The following is a 21,835-nucleotide window of genomic DNA, read 5'->3' as shown; positions in this document are numbered from 1 at the left end:
GAGATATGTGGAGAATGCCAATATGATGGCCTGCTATAATGAGCTGCTACAGTTGGAGCATGGAGAGGTGCGGGCGCAGTTCAAACTGAGGTTAGTTGCGTACTTTGTAGTGTACAGTGTTGTAGTTTCATTTTATATTAATTCGATACAGTAGTAGGGGGGACCGGGGTTGGTTGGCACACTTTTCACTCTCTGTCGTAATTTATGTTTGAATATTCTAACCAGCGGCAAATGAAAGGTCAAGGTCTTAGCAATAAATAAATACATTGTAATTTAAACAAATGTTTTCTAAAATTTGGGATTAAGTCACATTCTGCATTTCTGCCAACTGGCTCCATCAGAGGGTTGGTTGGCACACTTCATAGAGTCAGTTGGCACAATGTTAAAAGGCTGTTGATACAAGAAAATAAAGCAACCAATAGAAATGAATTGAACATTTATTTCAAACAAGAACCAAAAAACATGAACATTTAATTGAATTTCTGCCCATTTTTGAAAACCAAACAAAATTGTTTTTTATCTTTCAAAATACAGTTACAATAAGGACTGGTAATTTTACAGTTGGTTTGCACCATAGACTGTATAAATAATGGATGTAGCTATCATGACTCCACCCACTGGTTTGTGGACTGCTATTTTGAAGCCTCATGTTCGACATTTTCGACAATATCTGTATGAGAGGCTGGAGCTGTGGCGGAGCAAGACTGGATCTGACTCTGAGACTGTAGTGACCACTAGTGATGCCTTGCAGACAGCCTGTCAGTCAGCAGCCCCGCCCTTAAACAGGCATAATTTTGGGCCTTAATAAAATGTAAATTGGTGAGTTCAGATTCAACCCCCGTACAGTTGTCGGTAATGTTAGAATTAGCTGTCAAGACAAAAACTGTTTTTTGTACCAGGCTGTAAACATGTTTACTTCAGTTTGGGCACTTTAACATGGAGGTCTATGGGAGTTGACTCCGTTTTGGAGCCAGCCTCAAGTGGCCATTCGATGAACTGCGGTTTTTGGTACTTTCACACCAACTTCATTTCTCAGCCTCAACTATTAACTAGACATTATTAACCCTCAGAGTAAGTTAGTTACTTTCAGATGTTTTATCATAGTAGATGAGAGCAGGTAAAGAAAGCAAACATTTTTATGTTACACTTTTGTTTCTCTGACCTTCAAAGGACCAGAAAATAGCTGTGTGCCAACCAACCCGGCTCTCCCCTATTCTTATTTAAAGCTGTTACACTGAAAGCAAGACAAAAGAAATATGAGCTGCTTTTAACAATTCTATTTTTTTGTGCCAGTTTTAATAACTCTTTCTCTAAAAATGTTTATAAATAGATGCAGGACACTCTGCTTGTTGCATATGTTAACAACAATTCTGATACTGTTGGTTTTTTTGCCTGTACAAGGGCTGGAAATGCTATTTTCACAGCCCTTGAACAAAGCCAAGAGGCCATAGAGATCACTTCTGAAGATCAAGTAATTCAGGTGGGTTTCCAGTAAACTTTAATACTTCTTATTTTGATAAACAGTTCCTCTTTTTCTGTCTGTCCTCCTTCCCTTTCTGCCTCCCTCCTTCTCTGCTGTTTTTAGTGCCTGTTCGTATCTTGTGATTCCAGAAATTAGTAGTGATAGTTGTGGTCTCTGTGCCTCTGAATTGCTCCTTTTGTTAACATCAAAGCACTGCAGCCTGTTATCACGCTATGTTTTCACATAAAATATATGTTTCTGAGCTCCACGAAATAAGCAACAAATGTGTCGGCTTCTGTCAAAGTTCATGGTATCTCATGATTTTAACTGTGATTGAAGTCATTGTGGATTTTATGAACAGTCATCTCAGATCAAGCCTGAACACTGTGTTGCCTCTCCTTCGCAGTACGTGAACCCTGCCTATGAGTCCATTATGGGCTACCAACAAGGCGAGCTAATAGGGAAGGAAATAATAGAAGTGCCTAAAAGTGAGAAGAATAAGCCTGATCTCCTAGAAACAATAAATTCCTGCATACGGAAAGGAAAGGTAATGTGCATTCATTAAATAATCTACACTATACATTTCATGTTCATTGTGGGTTACAGAGTCAGGAACTTAATCTCATCAGGAAAAAAAAATCATCACCTTCTTGTAATTGTTGATAATCACACATCCATAGCTTTGACGCTTCAAACTCAGATCACTCGTGTAAGCACTGCGGATATCTTCTCCTGCCTTTGTGTCTGTGCATGCATGCGTGCTCGTGCATCCATGTGTGCTGTAAGTCAGCACCACTGGCCATCCAGCAGCTCCGTTTCATGTGCATTAGAACAGCGGTTGATGGCTGTGCTGTAATCTTACTACACAGAGAGCGAAGGTCAGTCCTAGACAGGCTAACAGCAGGAAGAGTCTTTTTAAGCTGCCACAGCAGCCTGTAGGTGGGGGGACATGAAACAAACACGCCGGACTCCAGGAGCGCTCCCTCTACCCATTAAAGCAACTCGCTGCTCTCTGAAATGCTCTGACCCATCCCTCCTCACCACTTAACCTGCGCCACAAACACAGACATGCTACACCCAATCCACACCCACTTTTAGGACATTTTCAAATGATAGTTATTATTGTGTTGTGTCAATTGTTGTTGTGATGAATGGATCCTTTGTCTGTACATTTTGTGGCTGTATGTTTCATTCCCTTTGTCTGGGCTCTGCCTCGTTATGTTCCAGGAGTGGCAGGGGATTTATTATGCCAAAAAGAAGAATGGAGACAGCATACAGCAAAATGTGAAGATCACACCTGTAATTGGACAGGGAGGGTGAGTGACAGTATGTTAAGGCCTGGCTCATTCAGTCTCGCTAAATGTAAATTACCCTTCCAGTAACTGAATAATTACACTGGATAATATATGAATGAATAATGATTGTAACCTTTTATTTTTGCTGGTGTACTAATTAGCTTTTGTCCTTCACAGAAAAATCAGACACTATGTGTCTATCAACTGGCCTTTAAATGATAATAATAAGGTGAGATGTGTTTCCAGTTTTGCTGATTAATAATGAATGAAAGGGACTTCCTGGCCGGCCGGTATCAATGTACTGTTTCTATCTTGTCCACGCAGAGTGATAAATCGACTGAACGTGTGCAGGCAGAGTCTCAGACAGGTAAGATCCATCTTGAAGATGCCCTCTGAGTGCTCAGTCTTAACTCTACTTTGTATTAGAATAACAATACAGGTGGTTTATTTTGCTATTTAGTCTTATTTAGTCTTGCAGATTTGAGTAGTTCAGGTTTTGTCTGATGGACAGCATTAGTGATTGAAGTTCTTTCCATGATGTCGTCACTTGTGATCTGTCACAAGGTTCGAGGATGTGAGGGCCAACATTTGTTTGCCATTAAGAAACAAAACGTTAGTTTCAGTTTCACTCAGATGTTACACTAATTTTAACTGGACCAAATATCTGCTAGATGTTAAAAACAGTAAATTAGACACATTTGGGAACATGAGCTTTGGAAATATGTCAGCAAACGTATTGCACCATGCCAAAAGAAAAATCATTGTTCTCTTTAATCATGACCAAAACTTCAAATGCTGGACTTCCAGAGTGTCCAGTCCTGCTTTATCTGGCTGAGAAACACCTCGAAAGAAATAAATTCTTTCTATTGTTGGCCTTGAAAAAAGTTATCCACGCTTTTATTTCCTCTAAACTGAACTATTGTTCCTTACTGCATTGTCGTATCAACTGTGAAGCCAATTCACAGCTGCAACTGATTTCAAAATGCAGCAGATACGCTCCTGACAGGCCAACAAAGCAGGGATCATATCTCTCGTGTGTTGGCGTCGTTTCACCAGCTCACTGAAAAGAAGTGACTTTCAAATCTCACCGTTTGTTTATGAAGCTTTGCGTGGTTTTACAGCACAGTATATTTCACAGTAAATCTTATGCAACACCCTACGTGTCCTAGGTCTCCTGATTAGGGGCTCTAAAGGTTGAGTATGCTTTGTATGTTACAGGATAACTCTACTAAAAGTGTTTAGTTTTAAATTCATAAAAAGCTCTTTTTCTTCTCTCTGGCTGTTCACAGTGAGTGTTTTTCATTTCTTTTGTTTCTTAATATACTGTTATTTTTACTATTAGTTTTTAATTACATTTACAAAGTTTCTTTTTTTTTTTTTTTTAACAAATAGTACAAAAAAAATAAGCACTTAAACATAAACAGCACAGACTAAACAAAAGCGCAAGCATCATCTCTGCAGTGTTCATACCTGTAATGATTCAAAAGTCCATCAGCTCAGGACCAGTCCTTGCAAGTGACCCATTCTGGACCCATAAAGAAGCCCCTATGACCAAAGCACATAACAAAAGCCCGCTCCCTTTATCTAGATGTTAATTCATTGAAAAATTAATATTATAATAATCAAACATTAGACACACATCCAAAAAAAAAACAAATATGTTTCTCAAAAATACAATTTCTGGCTCCTCTGACATGTTTACTCTTTTTGTAAAAGACAAAACTGATCCCAGACAAGCAAATATGATTCTCTGCAGTTATGCAGGTTGGCTGTCATTAACAAAAATTATGTATTCTCTTTCATTAACCCACTCTCTATACTGAGGTCAAACTCCCTCCCTCAAATGTGTATTAATCCACATCTGAAAGTAGTCCTTAACAAATACACTACTTAGTCCTGAGTGAGAAATATCTGCTTATAACTACAGCACCCAGCTGTTTTAGAAAATTCCTGAACTTGTTCAGAAATGAAACAATTTATTTTTTACCACTAAAAAAACCAGATTGACATCCTCAGTATGAATTAATGGGCTGATGCCATGTAGAGGTCAGAAAGTACTGAGATGGACTAAGACGGTGTTGGTTTTGATCTTTTTATGGGATTGTTGACAGTGAGAAAAATATGGAATAAGGCCAGTCTTGTCCTTGTCCTAAAACGCAGAGGACAAGGACTAAATGATTTTGACCTTTGAGGTTGACGTGACAATCCCAGTTTTCTGGAGTATTTCAAGTAGCTTGTTTGGATATAAGTATGATGTTTAATATGACACAAAATTATCACTTCTCACTTGTTCCTATCTTTGACCAATTATTATAGTTTAACTGTCTTCAAACTTCAAAACTAAACTTGAGAATAATATAGTAACCACAGAATCAGTAAGTTATCAAAAACAGACCGCTGAATTCTGTTTGGACTGATTTAGATTTCTCATCTTCTTGCTAACAGTTTTGTAATGGGTGGCCAAAGTCAGCCTTGTCACGAAACTTGAATTCTCTTTGCGTGTGCGTGCTAATGTAAGGTGTTTTTCCTCCCCAGACATCCAAACCAGTAAGCACAAAGACCGGAGGAAAGGCTCTCTGGACGTAAGATCCACAACGTCTCGGGGGAGCGATGGTGAGAGTGAAGGGAGATAGATGATGGAAACTCTGGGCGTTACTCATGAAACCATCTCTGTTTGCTGTTTGTTTCAAGTGTTGATTGGACATACACCCAAACAGGCTCATTAAAGAGAAAACTGCAGCTTAATTTGTTGTTGAATTAAAACATAAGGATGTCTTTTTTTATTCATCCTGACAGGGAGCTCACAGCGACGGCACTCCTCAATGGCCCGAATCCACTCCATGACTATAGAAGCTCCCATCACCAAGGTGGGTTCATCTTGCTCCCCATCTTCCCTCCCAGCCTCCATCATATGATTAGCACATTGTACTGATGCTTTGCACCTCATGACTGAACTCTTGGGTTATAAAACTGCCACAACCGCCATGAGCACTTCTTGTACAGTTGCTAGTACCGAGGCTAGAGGCCACACACACCATGTCAAGAGGAGATAGGCTGATAAAATGCCACATTTCATGCACAAGACAGGAAAGCATGTCCGACCAGAATGACCTGCTGTTTCAGTGGTTTATGTAGTCTGCAGCCTGGATAGTCAGAAACAGAGAAAGTCCCCAGGGATGGGTCATATGACACACTGCAGTTCCACTGCTGTATCATTTGACTGTGTAGTCAGTCCCTGTAGGCGTCATCCTCTCCAGAATAAAGCACTGATAGAACTGCTGCTAGTGTGTGTGTGTGTGTGTGTGTGTGTGCGTGTGTGTTACCTAGAACTTGTGTTCTTGCATATGCTTGCTGACCTCGCCATAGGTGCCCAATGTTAGAACCTCCAAGTTCATGTTTTGAAGTAAAATTGTAAATCTCTCTGTACGTTTTCTGAACGTCATACTACTGGGCTTGTTTTTTTATCACTTTAAAAATATTTTAGTCTGCCCTGGGATTGCCTGCACACAGTTCTCAACATGGAGTGTGCTGACAGCGCAAATAGTGCTAACAACAGCAACCGTGCTAATGGTGTCAATGAGGGGGGAACAAGAGGGTGGGCATTACTCTTGTGCGTCCTTACCATTATCAGCAGTAACCATCCATAACCGCCATGTGAGCACAGTGCAGAGCAGCGACAACTAGCTAGCCAGTGGGATACACACACAGGGACTCAGTGCAGTAACACACACACACACACACACACACACACAGCTGAACCGTCTACCAGACCAAAATACAGGGAATCTCAGATTACAACACACACTGAGGTAGTATGACTTCGTTCTCTGCTCAGGATGCCATTACTCCACTATATCGTTATACCATAAAACTTCAGTGAAACGCCTAGTCCCTTTTACTAGCCCAGTGTGGCTTTATCTTGACAAATAAAGGCCTGTCTCAACTGGTCTGGTTTCCAAGCATTTTTCATAGTAGTTCTTCAGATGTATAAACGTGGGTTGTTGGCTACCTCAAATGATGTGTCCATTTCTCATTTACCCTGTAAGTTATTCATATATCTTTAGTCTGTAAGGGTCCACAGATCAAAAGAATCAAAAGGGTTTTTCATAAAAATGAATCCAAGTTGTGAGCATTGTTTCAACGGGATAAAGTAGAGTTGTGTCGGTATGCCGGGTGCTGTAATCCTTGCTGGTTTAAATAAACAATTTTTTTTCAACTTTTGGACAAAGCCAAGCTCACTGTTTCCCTGTTTCCAGTTTCTATGCTAAGCTAAGCTAAACATCTCCCTTCTGTAGCTCTGTATTTAATGGAAAGAGTGGTATTGATCTCATAATAATCTTTATTATGGACTCAAATGGTCCACACATACATACACACAACCATTACATACATTTAAAATACATCATTAAAAATAAAAATAATATAGAAATATATACTTTCATATAAGTAATTCATCACTGTTTGTTCAAAAGAGGTGCAAGCTATCACGCCAATGCTTTCGAAGCCTGGATGTGAACCGATAGCCCATCATAGGGCAGGTTAAGGCCATAATAATGCTATTTTCTGACAAATCCAGTCGACACATAAAATTAAACATTAACTTTCGTAACAGTGCCTGACACGTTGGTACATTAGAGGACACAAATAACTGGCTGGCACTGTGCCGCCTAGGAACACGGAGCAACAGCCTCATGGCATCATTATATGCCACTCTAAGCCTCTGCATACTTTTCACTCTGTAAGAGGACCAGAGATGTCACCTAACCCTCAGCAAGAAAGTGAATGAGCAGAATTAAGACTTCTGAGCACATCACACTTATTTCAATCTCTTTACACTGGCTCCCAGTATGTTTCAGGATTGATTTTTAACATCTTATTGATGAATTTCAGGGCCCTTCATTGTATGGCCCTTGCTATATTTGTGACCTTTTAGGCCCTTATAAGCCTACAGGGCACAGAGCCTTTCCAGTCAGATCCCAGAGGCGTTGGAATAACCTGAATAAAGCAGCTGAATACTTATCTATTTGAAACTTAACCTGATTTTACTTGATTTTACCTGAATCGTCTTTTTTTATTTGCCTTTTTTATTCTGGTCTTTTATTAAACATGATGTGTTTTCAACTGGCTTTTATTGCTGTTAGTTTTTGAAAAGTGCTTCACAAATAAATATAACCTACTTATTTTGTCATGCAGGTAATCAACATTATCAACGCGGCGCAGGAAAGCAGTCCTATGCCTGTGGCAGAGGCCTTGGATCGGGTACTGGAGATCCTGAGGACGACTGAGCTCTACTCCCCACAGTTGGGCACCAAGGATGAAGACCCCCATACGAATGACCTCGTGGGGGGGCTGATGACGGTAAGCAGCAGGCCCCGTAGAGCACAAGAGTCCTTCAAAAAGTCTGAAACACCCAAACAGCTTCCTTCCGCTACGAGTGAATCGACTCCCATATGATAAGACACGTCAGAGCATTTGTGGAATTCCACAGTGATAACACGCATGTCTACATGATGTCCATGAGGCATTCACAATGAAAGCTCATTGTGTGTTAAATGAAAGAAACAGAGAGTGTGCAGGTGTGTGTGGATGTTTGTTTTTGTGAGAATTTGTGTTCATATTTGGGGTAGGGAGGGAGAGACAGAGAGAGAGATTAACAGACAGCAGTGGTGAAGCACAGAAGTAAGAGTGCCAAGTTGGCAGTCTTGGCAACAACCCCAGAGGAAGTGTTAGATTGTCCTTTGTGCTCCTGTAGGCTGGAGAGGAAAGCCCACCCCGCCCTCTCTGCCCCCCCCCCCCCCCCCCCTCTCTCTCTCTCTCTCTCTCTGCACACATGCACACAGTCACACTCACATGAACCTCTTCCTCTCGATTCCACAGGCCTGGAAACATCCTGTTCTTTGGATCAGATGAATAAGCATGGCTTTACTTATACATGTACACTCTGGATACACAGAGGAAGATACACACAGTCCTTCCAGAGAAAGATTTGTTCTGCATAAGTGATAAAGGCTGATGAAACCAGAAAACCATGAGGCGTCAGTTCGGGTTCAGACGGTTGTTTATGTGTGATCATACTGGTTTATGAGGTGCCTGGTTGCATATGTGTTTGTTGTGGTGAGGTGTGCTGGGTCTGAACTCAGCAGACCCAGTCGCCGTTAAGAGAAGAGCTGTCATCTTTCTGGGGAGAAAGTCTTAAAATAACCAGTGTGTACAGAGGCAGCGCTACCATGAGACAATGCTGGGGTCAAAGATGAGCCAGTCTCCTCTTCCTTTTTCACTTGTGAAGTAAACATTTCACTGTGCGACACACACCCATGGACTCACTAACGCCCAAAATATGTACAGTATATCTTCCATCAGAGTGACTAGGCAATGTAGGCCTGTCATTTGCGTGGCTGCCAAGTCAAGTAGTAAAACTGCTTTTGAGGGAAGTGGAAGCCTTAATGCTCACGATATTTTATATTCATGTTTTAACATTTTCATGACATACTGTAGCCTGAGGACACAGTATTATACTGCACAGCATTACATTTGATTTCATTGTGCCTTCTTGTCACAGTTATTCTTTGAGAGACACATTTAAACAATATTTATTTTTCTTAATAAACTGTAATGAAAACAAAACTATTGCAGTGATTGCTGCAAACATTAAACAAGACTAAGGACCGTATTGATACGATGACCGGGCATGATCTAAAGTGCGTGTCACAAACCACATTTAGGGTGTGTCCAGCTCCACTTTTGCTAGTTAAACAGCACATAATCTGGATGCAAAGTGAGACACAAGGGGCAAAGGGGTTGTATTTGGTCCTTTTAAAAGAGAAATTTGCCACATCTAGTCAGTGTAGATGGTAAATGTGGTCGATTGTAGCAATAAGTTCGTCAGTGCATGCTGTATTGACAGAGAAGCTTTTCTGAATTTTACGTCTTGAACATAGAGGCAATTCAAGAACAGCTGTGCAAGGATGCATTGTGCCTGAGCTCCTGATGCTACCCCCAAAACCTGCCCAGCACGTGGGGAAGGATGTCTCAAACAGATGAACAGAGAGTTACTTGCCCTGGGCAAGTGTTATTGTCAAGCCCTGTGACAGGAAAAAAAAATAGCTTTGGTGGACACACAAAGCTGCCAGTTGTAGTGCACTCAACGCCCTGTGGCCGACTTAGTTACCCTAGAGATAACCCATGCAGATTTCTTTCCCCAACAACCATTCGATCGAGGCAGAGGAGGATGTCTGTAGTGTTGCAGGTATTTGGTCATAAACATTAAGTATTTAAGTCAGAGGGTGCTGGAGATAGGAGTTAAAAGGTCAACAAAGTAATTCACCCCGTGAGGAACATGAATGTCTGTACCTGATTCAATCCAGTGTTGGGACATTTCACTCAAAAACACAGATGTCAGCCTTGTGGTGGTGCTAATGAAACATCAGGGGATCACTGTTGTCATTCAACCTCTGGGGACCATGAATGTCCGTACAAAACTTCATGGCAATCCATCTCATAGTTCCTAAAATGTTTATGTCTGGATATTCAGTTGGTCAACCATACCGCTGGTGTGGCTAAAAACAGTTTGATCAACCTTCACTGTACCGGTTCTTAACGTACAGTTTATTATCCACAGCAGATTCAAATCACAGACCCAGAAGAGCCGGCTCATTATACTTCTAACCACTGAGAAGCTGTGTTTGATTATTTGGGTGATGAAGTGTTACCCCACTGATAAGCCCCATTTACTATCACAGCATGCAGCACTGCCCAGAGGAAGACAAATGTCATAATGGAATAATTTACTGTGGATTATCTGACATGTGTACATCAATTATCACAGTGTCATTTCTGACACAACTATTACAGTTCATAAATATGGTAATCATTTTCTAAACTGCATATTGGTTTCATTATTAAGCTCAGCTTGGCTGCCTCATCCCTTCACTCCCTCTGTGTGCTAGTGGGGGGAATGATATGAGGTGTCAACATAACATAGCCTCCAAAATATTGTGTCATAGCCACAGATGAAAGACCACTCATAACAGTGTTAATATGGAAAAGCTGGGACATCCATGACTTTGTTTCCTCTTATTTATTATACTGTATGTTACACTCTTGCCTCAGTGCAAATGCATGTCCTTCTGCAACTTTGAAAAATGCAGCAACAAAATCGAGCTCTGTTTCTCTGTCATTAAATCACACTGACACATGATAAACACAGATCATAGCTGTCCTTTTTGCTGGAAAAAAAAACAAAACAATCGAGCTATTGTGATTTTAGTCATGAGTAGAGCTGGGGTAGGCAGGAATCTGGAAAAGGCAGAATTTAAAAATACACCCTCCTCCTGCACCTTATGAGACCACAATTGACGCAAGAATTAGCGAGCTAGCCACCCCACAGTCCCTACACCTCGCTCCCCGCCTCTGTGAACTGCTTCCCCGGTAGGAGAGCAGGCAGCAGCTCAGGAGATGAACCTTCAGTCGGCAGTTGTGGTGGCTCATATTTGGCCAGCACAAACCCTCCAACACCAGGTGTCACAGCAGGCTGGTGGCCAGCAGCATCACCAGGTCTAACCAGTGTAACAGCAGCAACAGAAAGTTTGCTGATCTAGCAGGGAGTCTGGGCTCTCCGGTTGTCTGGCGCTAAGATTTGCGCTGGCTGGATTCACGCTGCTGCAGCCACTGACTGGAGGTCAGGCTCCAGAGCTGCTGCCTGTTCTCCTTCCAATGAGATGATTTGTGGTGGTGGGGAGTGAGGTGGAGGACACACTGTGATTTTAGGCTCTTGCTAACGTTAGCTACATTATCTCTCTATCTCGCAAACGTTTTGCCGATACTGACATGTTTTATTTTGTTGCCAGACTCTCATTTTGATAAGTTCATCTTCCTATTTTTGGGTTGTTTTGCGGTGTACGCAGTTGTTACCAATGCTGGAATAGCAACTTTCTCTGCATGATTCTCTGCCATTGAATCAGACATTCACCAAAGGGATGTGAACACGCATCTGCATTGGTAAAACAGCCAGTGGGAATGCCCTCTCTGTGAAATGACCTTTGATGAACCAAAGTTTCCCATCATGGCCTAGTCTAGTTTTTCTCAGACCACTTGAATTAGAATATGCTCCGAGGTTACGATGGTATTTTTGCCAAATGAAGCCAAAATTGTACTGCTTACTCCCGCTTTATCAGTTTATTTATTGAGTTTTTCACCATACAAAAAGCATTCTGCAGAAAAAATGAACTTACCCTAGCTTTAAAGAGTTTTAGGCTGTCATTAGCTACACAGAAATGTTTTTTTAAAAAACCTGAAATGATTAAATGACTAATGTAATCACACAGAATCTGTCCTCCTGGTGCTCTGAGGTGTTCAATAACTGTGTTTCTTATCTCCTGACCTTTAGCTTCATCTGGATGTCATTTGTTTTGTTTAGTGGATCAGTGAAACATCTGTGATATTTGTCACACATGATGAACAAGTCACAGTAACATGACTGTTCTCACCCAACTTCCTTCACTCTAAAGTCCGAACTGATGTCTCTGTCTGTGTTCCCAGCTGCTTAATTTAGCACAGATGACTTTTATATCAGATCTGATGTCGGAGTAAATGTCTCAAAGGAGCCAAATAATTACCATACAAATTTATTTCGAAGGTCCTTGCATTTTTTTAAGACACGTGACACTGGTGCTCCAAACACTGAGCTGTACTCCTCATGTGGCTGTTCAGAAAGAATTAATGATGCAGTCAGGTTTTTATTTTTTTATTTTTTACCTTACTCCCTGACACTGGTTCTGTTTTTTCTTGTTCACAGGATGGTACACGTAGATTGTCAGGAAATGAGTACATCCTTGCCACAAAACGTAAGTTTACACAAAGCATACAGGAGGGACTCTGACTCGGACACAAAGTGCTGTGCTGCCTTTTAGTTCTATTTAATTTTCCAGCTCTGTTTATCTGAACGTCTTCTGTCTTGTGTCTTGCTTTGCACACAGAGCCCCACCATATCCCCAGCCACCTGACAACTCCTCTGTCTTTAAATGACATCCCCCCTCGTATCGCCCAGACCATGGAGAACGAGGAATCTTGGGACTTTGACATTATCAATTTGGAGGCTGCAACCATGAAACGGTGAGGCAGCAACAGAGTTAAGGGCTACCAGAGGAACTGTGTCAAACTTTTTGAGAGCTTGGGGTGAGAGTTTGTGTTAAACGACCATGCTAAATCCTCCCGCAGGCCTTTGACCTACTTGGGCATGAAGATCTTCTCCCGATTTGGGGTCTGTGAGTTCCTAAACTGCCCTGAGGCCACTTTGCGCTCCTGGCTACAAGTGATTGAAGCTAACTACCACTCCAGTAACTCCTACCACAACTCTTCTCATGCAGCTGATGTCCTGCACGCAACGGCGTATTTCCTCTGCAAGGAGAGGGTCAAGGTGAATTAACGAACACTAACAGTTAATAACAAAGCATACTATTTTAAAATACTTGCCAAACTTGCAAAAATACCACGTTTTCCTTTCAGGATGTTGCTGCTGGTCCATAGTTTAGGCTAAGGATGTGGTTTCTTAATTAGCTGGTGGACAGAAAATTCATTGGCAACTATTTTGATAACTGATTAATTGATTAGTTTTCAAACAGAAATGCCAAGAATGGTTGGTTCCAGATTTTGAAATGTGTGCATTTACCACCTTCCCTTGTGGTACTAAATAAATGCATTTTGGTTTTGGAGTATTTTTTGGACAAAACAAGCAATTTCAAATGTCAATGTAATAGTAATAATATTAAACTTTATTCATGTATCACTTTCCTAGCAATGTTACACAGTCATACAAAAAACAGACAAGGCAGATAAAACAAGAATTAAGGCGAGGGACGTGGGCACAGAGGAAATGAAGCAGATAATAAAATTAATAAGATCAAATGAATTGGAATCATTACAGTAAAAATAGAAATGTATCAAACCTTCCAACAGCTTTCAGGAAGAAAAATGTTTTGAGAAGAGATTTATTCTTTACCATGGGTGTGATTGTCATGTTTTTGTATTTTTTATTTTCAGTTAATTCATTAATTGAGAAAATTATTGACAAATTAATCGATAATGATGAAAACGTTGTTTTGCTTTTGTCACAGAGGCTTTTGAACTTCGTCTCGAACCACTTATTTGTGTATTTATAATGAAATACAGCAAAAGTGGCACTGAACGCTTCGCTGTTGCAGTTTTTACAGTGGGGTCAGTGTGCCACAGGCGTAGAGTTTGAGTGGGATATAGGGGCAGGGGCGTAACTATAGACAGTGCAGGCAGTGTGGTTGCACTAGGGCCCATGAGGTGGGGGACCCATAGAGAGTGGGCCCTTCAATGATGTGTCAGGTGGAGAGTGGGCCCTAATGAGTGACTACCACTTTGAAAATATGCCTGTGTTCAAAGAAGAACTCTCATTAAATTAAAAAAAAGTGCCATTTGCTATATATGCCCTTACAAAAGGCAAACCTACCTTCATTATGTGTTTTCTTGTTAAATAGTCAGCAGTTTCTATAATAAAATTATATGCTTATTCCAAATAAATTATAACAAACTATTAAAATTGTTGAATTAATTAATACTTAGTAAATAGTCAGCAGTTTCTATAATAAAATTATATGCTTATTCCAAATAAATTATAACAAACTATTAAAATTGTTGAATTAATTAATACTTAGAATTTTCTTTGGTACTTTATGTCATATACAGATAGGCAATGATGCTGGGTAATATATATGTTGATGTTATCCACAAAAGCATGGACTAGGGCCAGTCATAATAGCGTGCGCTGGGGCCCATCGCAACTCTCTTACACCACCACTGCATAGGGGACACATCCCCGTGAACTTTTGCCTTGAACTCTGCCCATGGAGCACTATTAACAACTGTTATGTCAAAGTCAATGCTACATACAAAAATTTGTCCAAAATACTGAAATGTTCTGTGTATGTTTGATTTAAGAGAGAAACAAGATGGCAGCACCGGTTAGGTAATGAGAAGATGTTAAACTACATGGCTGTATACTTCAATACATTGCTGAAAGTCAGCGTATTAATGTAAGCATTAGCATGTGTTACAGGCTGCTATCCCTCTGTTCACCCCTGCTTTGGCTCTGGGCCCACACACCTACAGTATCTAGATTTTACTACTATGAGGAGCAGCTCTCCGCTCAGTCTCGAGTGTCAGGTGTCCCGTCTGATCCTACCTTATCCAAGAGAGTCATGGTTTTGGCCCAAGTGTGTCAGTGGCTCAGTGGCTGTTTGAGGCCGTGCACTGGCTAAGCTGATTACCAAACCGTCTATTTCTGCTGTCAGTGGAGCGATCTTTCATTGGCTTAGCCAGTGAACTGTGAAGTTACATCACTCAAGGTTAATGAATCCCTGGAACTCTGCAGACAGGTTAGCAGGTCTGTTATGTTGCAAATTAAAGTGGAAATGAGGAAATTTTTTGATGATCTGTACACTGTACTTCCTTTGACACGTGATGAAAAACTACCCAAAAAGCATAAATATGATCATATATGTTCTGTTAATATTAAAGCCAATATTACCTCTCAACTGCTGGCTAAACTGGGTGCATGTCGCAGCTCTGTCAATGGTGTGATGTGACATATCTTGTGAGATAGACCAAGGTGACAGTATACCAGACTTTTCCTTTTAATGCCTATCAATCTGTTCAATCTGCCCCAACAGCAAAGTTTGGATCCTATTGATGAGGTGGCTGCACTGATTGCTGCTACTGTGCACGACGTGGACCACCCAGGGCGCACCAATAGTTTCCTGTGCAACGCAGGAAGCGAGCTGGCCATCCTCTACAATGACACGGCTGTGCTAGAGAGCCACCACGCAGCACTGGCCTTCCAGATCACCACAAGAGATGATAAGTGCAACATCTTCAAAAACATTGAGAGGTAGGTGATTTACTACACAAGCATTGGGTTGACTCACCAAAAAATTAAAGTTGCCATTTTCTGTACATGCTTTGGCTGTTCATAGGTCATCAATCACAAAACTAAACTTAGCCCTTCTCCTAAACGGTTGAAGTCAAGTGAGTGTAGAAATATGTCGCTACATGTCTTAGATTACCTGTCAATACAAAGACATCATTTTCACATGCCTCCACCTTGAACAAAAAATCCAAAAACTGAAAAAAATTCTGAATTAATTGAAGTCATAGGGGTCCGTTTACAAACTCTCACACAACTCCTGTATATATATTTACAAGTCTCATTTTTCCAGTTGAATGCTCAGTACTTCCCAAACACATACATTTACTATTCAAAACACTTCCACATCAACATCCTCACACAAGGAGGAGTCGCGCATGTGCGCTGTTTATGCAAAGGTGTTTTTATATGGTAATGTTCTTGGCAATAATGCATGTGTTTGGGAAGTTCTGAGCATACAACTGGACAAATGAGATTCTGATCATACTGCATGATTTGTGTGAGAGTTTGTGTGTTTTAATTTAATTTTCCTGTTAAATGTGATCCTCTGTGATGTCGATACTTCAAAAATACAGTGTGTTTTTTACAAACTTGACACATTTGCAAGTCACTTGTGGTCCATTAGGAGTGGACCCAGGACCCACCTTTGGACTATGACCCACCAGTTGGGAACCACTGGTGTAAATGTCACAGTGACAATAAATATATCTGAAATAACAGCAGTATCAGTGTAATAATAATTAAGTGATTGACAAATAATGAAATCATTTGAAACAATATGATAATCCTCATTATATATGATTGAGAAAAGTCACATTTTATTTATTGAAATTCTTATAAAGAAGTGTTTGTGATACAGACGTCACCTGAAGTATCATAAGTGGACAAGCTAAGGCTGCATATGTGCCGATGAAAGCAATACTGTGTGTGTGTTGACAGCAGCGGGGTTGTAATTTGATTTGAGTCCCAAAGCAGAATAGCTCACATGTGCTGGTCCCCTCAGAGGGGGAAGGTGAACAAAGCATCCATTCATCGCCACTGTCACTGCAGTCAGAAGGGGAAAACTGTTCACATGGGTTTCCATGCTATTTACCACACTGTCATCTCACCCTTCATCTGATTCTGTCCGGCTCTCTCTCTAGGAATGAATATCGAACACTACGACAGGCCATCGTTGACATGGTGCTCGCAACTGAGATGACCAAACACTTTGAACATGTCAACAAATTTGTCAACAGCATCAACAAGCCACTGGCTGCTCTGGAGGAGAATGGGGTGAGAATTTAAAAAAAAAATGCTTTCAAAAATGTTTTTATATTTTGTATCTGAGTAGAAATAGTACTTCTAATTTTAGCGTTTATTCTAATAGATCAGTGTTGTGTGGCAGAGCAGGAAGGACACACAGGAGCACTCAGACACTAGATAAACACAGCTATTGTAATCTCATTCTGTCACACACTGTCGCAGAATCGTACTCGGTCCAACAGTATGCGAGCAACAATAGTTTAAAGAGCCTGAGAGATGATGATACTGGTTCGGGGGGACTTGTGGCCTGTTGTTGCCTGGGCTCAGATATCTTTGTGGGGAGAGAATTTTACAACTTGGTACCATTTTTCTCGTCTGTGTGTGGAATGCTCAACACAGACATTTAAAAGTTGTCTTGCCCTTTAAAGGCAGGGATGATCCAAGTAATTGATTCAATGCTGATTTTTCTCTGACTTGTCACACTGAGTGTAACTGCTGTAAGAATTTGTTAGTTTGTACAGATTAAACATTTAAAGCTGGGGTCGGCATAAATGTGGAAAAGGCAAAAAGATGGCAGAATTTGAAAATAAACCCCCTCTCTGTCCTATGCCCCTCCCACCTGATGACCACGGACATATGCACACACTTCAGTAATCCAGTGTTCGCCATACATTGATTTATTTAATCCTATTTCATTGTAGAGCTGCACACAGCTCATCCACTCAGCCCCTCCTTTCCCTGCTCTCTCTGTATCAGACCACAAGAGAGACAAGAATTGGCAAGCCAGCCACCCAACCGTCCCTCCGCCTCGCTCCCTGCCACTGTAGACTGCCTCTCAGGGAGGAGAGCAGGAAGCAGCTTGGGAGACGGACCTTTAGTCGGCTCAAATTTGGCCAGCAAAAAACCCCAGCGCTGGGTGTCACAGTGGGTTGGTGGCAAGCAGCAGCACCAGGTCCAACCTGTTAGCTGATCTGGCGGGGAGTCTGGGCTGTCTGGTCCCCTGGAGCTGGGGTTTGTACTGGTTGGATTCAAGTTGCTGTGGCTGCTGACTGGGGGTCTCTCCCTGGAGCTGCCGCCTGCTCTCCTCCCGTTGAGGTGGTCGGTAGCAGCGGGGAGTTGGGATGTAATTTGAGGCTCTAGAGTACATTAGCTACATAAACATTACTACGAAGCCGCAGCCGTGAGTCTTCAGCACTAGTTAGCAAAAGGCTAAAGCAACTATTAGCAGCACTTTCTCTCCATCTCTGAAACAGTGTCCACATTTTATTTCATTTATTGCCAGACTCTCTTTTGATAAGTCCGTCTTCCTTTCTTGGGTTACTTTGCAGTGTAGGCAGTTGTTGCCAATGCTGGAATAGTAACTTTCTCTCTCTCTTCACCATAGCATCAGGCTTTCACTGAAGGGACGTGCACACAAATCTACATTTGTAGAACAGCAAATAGGAACGTCCTCTCTCTGAAATGACCTGCGATTGGCCAAAGTCTACCGTCACAACCTAGATTATCTAAAGCCTGAAAACAGAGCCAAAAGGAGGTGTAGTTTTCTCTCAGACCACTTGAATTACAATATGCTCAAATCTTATTACTGGATTAAGCTGCCTACCCCAGCTTTAAGTGTTTGATATAAATTGTGATGGAGTTTAAGTTTACTCGATAAAAAAAGCCTTTTGGTCTTTGTACGGTTCAGCGTACTTTCATTCAGTTAACCTCGAGACTCAAATAAAACAGAGTCCTCACTCATCTCGGCTCGGCAGAATAGACCTTCTGTAGTTCTGCTTAACATCATTGTCAGTGAATTCAATCTTGAAACATACAGCGGGTCTGCAAATCATGTGACTGCACGAACCAGGCCGTACTCTTTAACATGTAAGTGCTGTAGGAGCTCATAATGAGCACGCTCTGAATACAGACTCGCCTTCTCCATAAAGGAAACTAAAACCTTCATCAGCTGCCAGAGCCATATTTCATCTCCCCGGTTTGGTTTATGTACAGACAGTTATTTTTAAAGTTGTTCAGCTGCTGTGTGTGCTATAAGGAGCTGTCTATAGCCACTAATATGTACTAGAACTTAAGTTGTCTTTGTGCTAATGGGTCTGCTTCTGTTTTATGTTTTTTGTTTGTATTTGTTGTTGTTTTTTTAGGGAAACAATGATGAGGAATCTGTCAAAAGTGTTCTGACATCCCCCGAGAATCGCATCCTTGTCAAGCGGATGCTGATTAAGTGTGCAGACATCTCCAATCCATGCAGGCCTCAGGAGCTCTGTATAGAATGGGCCGGACGCATCTCCGAGGAGTATTTTGCACAGGTAATTAGAGAGAAACAACAACACAGCGTTGATGGTGTGGGGAGATAAATCCAGCAGGGAGCAGCTGCACTGTGATTTTTTTTTTTTGTAATTTATGTATTTACTGCGCGTGATGATCACATGTGCTGTCGTCTCTGTTACAGACGGACGAGGAGAAGAGACAAGGTCTACCAGTGGTTATGCCTGTGTTTGACAGAAACACTTGTAGCATCCCAAAGTCCCAGATTTCCTTTATAGACTACTTCATTACGGACATGTTTGATGCATGGGATGGTAAGACTGCACAGCATGATGCAAACACCAGAGATAGATACACTGCTATAAATCTGCATAATTAGATAATAGGATTAAAGCAGGGTTTATATATCTGTGTTGAATCAACACTGTACCTAGGCTCTGCATAGATGCGATACTGTACCATAGCCAGCCCCACAGAAAACGCCATAACCTAAGGCAGTGGTTGCCAACTGGTCCGGCCACGGGGTCCAAATTTCTCCGTAGTCATTAGTTCAAGATCAAGTAGCTGTCCATGAGTCACTTACTCTACAGCCGGAAACGGTACTTCAAAATTAAAGCTCTGTGCCAGAAATTCACTGTACTTCAAAAATAAAATGTGTTTTTACAAACATGACACATTTGCGGGTCATTTGCGTTCCATTCAGATTGGACACAAGAACCACTTTTGTACTGTGACCCACCAGTTGGGAACCACTGGCCTTAAGGTGTACCTCCCCAAAATGTAACTACACATCGTGGCGACACAGACCTCCTGTTTATTGTTGTAAGCTGAAAACCATTTCCCTCAGTGGAAACAAGCTTTTATTTACTTTTATTTCAGGGATAAGAAATAATAAATTGTTAAGACAATAGAGCCCACATAAAAATAGCATTTTAAATCCTGTGTGTGATTTATCCTGGCCTTGTATGAGTATAGGAAAGTCAGCTAACTGCTAGGCTAATTTATGGAAAAGGAAATGTCTTAAGCTAATGCTAATAACATTAGCCTGTTGTATTTGTGGGGAAAACATGTCTAGCAGGAGACGATTGTTTTATCTGTGATCCTTGTGAGATGTGATGGAGCTACATTTTGTACTTCAGTTCAATATGATGATGTTTTATATGTGTTTTAGTGTGTTAGTTAAGTCAACCAAGCTTAAATGCACTTCGCAGAAACTTAACACAGTGGCATAGAAACGCTAACTAGCATTTTGGAGATGTAATTGCAGAGCAATCCGGACGAATGCTCCTATGTCACAGGCCTTTTCACATCAGCCGCTGTAGACCCCTACATGCTTGGCACACAGGAGAAATTTCAGTTCTGCTACCTTGCCACTAGATGTCACTAAATCCTACACATCAGACCTTTAAGAAGACAACTGAGTATAATGTTTAGAAGTCTTCTAAAGAAATGGGAAAACTTGTGTGAAGTGTTATGATTGCACTGATTCGATACACCAGTCCAGCATCAGTGTGGATACTGATCTTGTCAAGCTGATCTGTTATCGACCAGGATGTGACCAAGCCACATGAGATACAGTTTCTTTGTCAGTGTCATTATAAAATATATTAAATTATAAATGACTGTGGGCTACCAACAGCCACAGCAGTGTGTCTTACCTAACATAAAAATTAATCCAACACCAGTGAAGAATACAGATTTTTAATTTGGGAGAACTGGGAATGTGTGCTTGGTACTGGCAGATATCCTGAGTTGAGGTTTAAGAGAGAAAAATTCACAAAAAAAAGTCTTACAAAAAATATGAATAAGATAGTGGTGTTGATTTGGAAAAACACATCACACCATCATTAAAACCAAACTGGCAAATCTGATTTTGAGATCCATCTTCCTTTGTTGTCTCTCCAGCTTTTGCAGACCTCCCGAATCTTATGCAGCACTTGGACAACAACTTCAAGTACTGGAAAGGCCTGGATGAGAGGAAGCTGCACAGCCTGCGACCGCCTCCAGAGTAGGCGCTGCAGTGTTGGGCCCTGGGACTCTGCAGCCCGGGGCAGCCCTCCTCTCTCATGCTGGGGCGTCTCTCTCCCTGCCAGCCCAGCCAGCCAAAGGGCCTCCTCGCCTTCACTCTCCTGCTTCTGTAGCACGCCGAGCGTCCACATGTCCGTCCATCCAGAAACCACAGAAGGACTTCCTGACGGGCAGTTGCTGCAGCAATATTGCTGGCTTTACAACCCTGTCAGACGAGAACTGTGACAAACAGATGTGGACATACAGCATCCTTATGAACTTCTCGTGCCTCTCGGGCATTCGCAGTGTAGCTGGTCAAGTGACATGACTGAGAGAGGGTCCTTACAGGCCTCCTGGCAAAGCATCCGTCCCCTAATTACCACGTGGGCAATCCTGTCTGCCTGTGAAGTTGCTGTTTGACTAAAAACTGTTTGTTTACTGAAGGAGCGCGCGACACTGGAGGAGTGGGTGGAAGTGTGGCCTGCATATGAAGGTGTCAGGTCATATAATCACCTCTGACCTCCATCCCTGTGCTCGCAGCAAGGCAGGACTGCTACTTCTGCCCCTGGAGGCCACACCATGAAAGAACACTCCACTGCTTTTTTTTTTTTTTTT

At 41.6% G+C, this 21,835-nt stretch overlaps 1 protein-coding gene across 1 annotated transcript in view; it reads left to right on the top strand.

The window, feature by feature from the left end:
* Positions 1–21,835, top strand: part of pde8a (phosphodiesterase 8A) — a 64,535-nt gene extending 42,700 nt beyond the window's left edge. Inside the window, exons 6-22 of the mRNA XM_049599196.1 lie at positions 2–90; positions 1,402–1,480; positions 1,869–2,009; positions 2,690–2,778; positions 2,935–2,986; positions 3,082–3,124; positions 5,293–5,370; positions 5,554–5,624; positions 7,951–8,115; positions 12,551–12,599; positions 12,732–12,867; positions 12,973–13,171; positions 15,450–15,667; positions 16,846–16,978; positions 19,090–19,254; positions 19,398–19,527; positions 21,119–21,835. Of these exons, the coding sequence (XP_049455153.1) occupies positions 2–90; positions 1,402–1,480; positions 1,869–2,009; positions 2,690–2,778; positions 2,935–2,986; positions 3,082–3,124; positions 5,293–5,370; positions 5,554–5,624; positions 7,951–8,115; positions 12,551–12,599; positions 12,732–12,867; positions 12,973–13,171; positions 15,450–15,667; positions 16,846–16,978; positions 19,090–19,254; positions 19,398–19,527; positions 21,119–21,225 (1,944 nt within the window). The 3' untranslated portion in view covers positions 21,226–21,835. The remainder of the gene's footprint in view (position 1; positions 91–1,401; positions 1,481–1,868; positions 2,010–2,689; positions 2,779–2,934; positions 2,987–3,081; positions 3,125–5,292; positions 5,371–5,553; positions 5,625–7,950; positions 8,116–12,550; positions 12,600–12,731; positions 12,868–12,972; positions 13,172–15,449; positions 15,668–16,845; positions 16,979–19,089; positions 19,255–19,397; positions 19,528–21,118) is intronic.

Source organism: Epinephelus fuscoguttatus, linkage group LG2 (genome assembly GCF_011397635.1).
Source record: "Epinephelus fuscoguttatus linkage group LG2, E.fuscoguttatus.final_Chr_v1".
Lineage (NCBI taxonomy): Eukaryota > Metazoa > Chordata > Actinopteri > Perciformes > Serranidae > Epinephelus > Epinephelus fuscoguttatus.
The sequence above is the reverse complement of the archived record's forward strand: the minus strand, read 5'-3'. Positions and strand labels throughout refer to the sequence as shown.